General features: G+C 60.6%; 1 protein-coding gene across 1 annotated transcript in view; it reads right to left on the bottom strand.

The window, feature by feature from the left end:
- CACNA1C (calcium voltage-gated channel subunit alpha1 C) overlaps positions 1-1909 on the bottom strand; it is an 865289-nt gene that overhangs the window by 52363 nt on the left and 811017 nt on the right. The window contains exon 34 of the mRNA XM_045295927.1: positions 6-125. Coding sequence (XP_045151862.1) covers positions 6-125 — 120 coding nt within the window. The remainder of the gene's footprint in view (positions 1-5; positions 126-1909) is intronic.

The raw sequence follows: 1909 nt of genomic DNA, 5'->3' as shown, positions 1-1909 counted from the left end.
AAGGACTTGATGAAGGTCCACAGCAGGGTCCGGATGCCCTCGCCACGGCTCAGCAGCTTGACCAGGCGCATGACCCGGAAGAGGCGGAAGAAGGTGATGGAGATTCGAGAGTTCTCCTCCGCGTTCTGGCATCCGTTGGCAATAGGAGGTGGAAGTTAACACAACAACACAAGGGGAGGGGGCAACACTGGGTGGGCCTTGTTCTGAGAAACACAGCCCTTGGTTGGGGAGGGGGCAGGTTAGGGTGGAGGTAAGCTGCACGGGGACCCCTTTCCTTAGCCCAGCTATGTGTGTGTGTGTGTTTGGGGTGTGTGTGTGTGTGGGAGGCCGGCTGCCCTTTCTTTCTGGGCTCAAAAACAACCACCACCCAGCCCGGGATCTCTGTAGAGCCAGGCTGTGCCCAGGCCCCGAAGCCCATGGCCCTGCCTTCCTCTTCTCCCCTCTTCCTCTTTATTCTGAGTTTGGAACACCCTGGGTGGAACTCTAGACGGTTCCAAAGGGATTCGGCAGGTTTTGAAATCTAGGCCCAGCCGGCTGCTCTTGGTGTAAGCAAGCCGCCCCATGCTGAGAAGTCCCTCTCCTGCCCAGGGTCACTGTGGTCCCTGGTCCGAGTGGCTCTGGCTCCTGTAAGGATTGGGGGAGTAGGTGGATCCTCAACTGCCTGAGGGATGACACCCCTGGGGGTCCTGGCAGACCGGCGGGCCAAGAGACCACAGGAGCCACGTCTTGCACTGGGTGTTCCAGCTCTGGTGGTTCTCTCAGGACCCTCTGCCCAGCCCCCAAACTGGTCTGGGGAGAAGGAGCTGGGGGTGGGGGTGTTGCAAAGTACCCCAGGAGGGGGGGGTAGCAGTCTGGTTTTCAGCCTTTGCATGCAGTGGCTTGAGGTCCCCCAGCCATGGCCAGGTTGCCTGAGACTCTGGGGCAGAGGGCCAGCCTGTGTATGAGACAGGGACATTCTCTCGGGCAAACCCCAGCCCTGGGATGTGAGGACCCAAGGGATCCTGCTCAGGGCCCACCATCGTCCTTGATGCAAGCCTGGACGGGAAGGGGAAGAGGTGATCGCAGCTATGACCCTGAGGCTGGCTGAAGACTCCGGGGCCCTGGGACTTCCCTGGCCTGGACTCAGGTCAGGCTGCCCTTCTTGTCTTCTGCCTCCCCCCTGCCACTCCCAGCTGGATGGGTGATGCCCCCTCCCCCAGAACTAGTGCAGCCCCTCCCACTGTGAGCACCGGAGAGAATGGACCCTTGGAGTTTCCTGTTACTGGCCCCATTCAAGAAGCCCCCCTCGGGCAGGAGGGGGTCAGGTGTCACTGGGATGTCCCCGCCTCCAACTCGCTTCCCTTTCCCTCCTGATTCACTCATTCTTTCCGGGTCAAAGTCTCCTTGACAAGACCCGAGTCTTGTTGGCCTCCTTGGAGGTGCCGTGAGCACCACTGCTCCTACTTGAACCCCCAAGCCCTGGTCGTCCCTTCTCAGTAAGTGGCCCCGGGGGCAGGAAATGCCCAGGCAGCCCCTACACCCCAGCAGGCCCACCTTCGCCCTGGAGGCTGCCCAAATATCAGACCGAAGGGGGTCTGCAGACTTCAGATGGTCTAGGCAGAAGAGTCCAAATATTTTCTTCTGGTTTGACCCCAGGGTCCCCACAGCTGCCCAGGGAGCCCCAACTCCCTGCCAGGCAGAGGACTGCTGAGTGAGTCCTGGGGCCTGCCCAGAGCAGTGCTACAGGGCCAGCAGGGAGCTGCAGGCAGCCATCCTGGCCCGGCCCCGGGCCCCCTGTGGATGGGGTGTTTTAAAGCCTTTGATGCCTTAATCCCTGCATGTCTAGCACCTGTGCAGCTTCTTGAAATTCTATTTTCTCTCCTTAAAAGGAGGCTGCGTTTCCCCAGAGGAGTCTGCAGCGGTGGCTCCG

Source organism: Echinops telfairi, unplaced genomic scaffold (genome assembly GCF_000313985.2).
Source record: "Echinops telfairi isolate 266 unplaced genomic scaffold, ASM31398v2 ScPeMD7_6273;HRSCAF=7185, whole genome shotgun sequence".
In the NCBI taxonomy this organism is placed as follows: domain Eukaryota; kingdom Metazoa; phylum Chordata; class Mammalia; order Afrosoricida; family Tenrecidae; genus Echinops; species Echinops telfairi.
The sequence above is the reverse complement of the archived record's forward strand: the minus strand, read 5'-3'. Positions and strand labels throughout refer to the sequence as shown.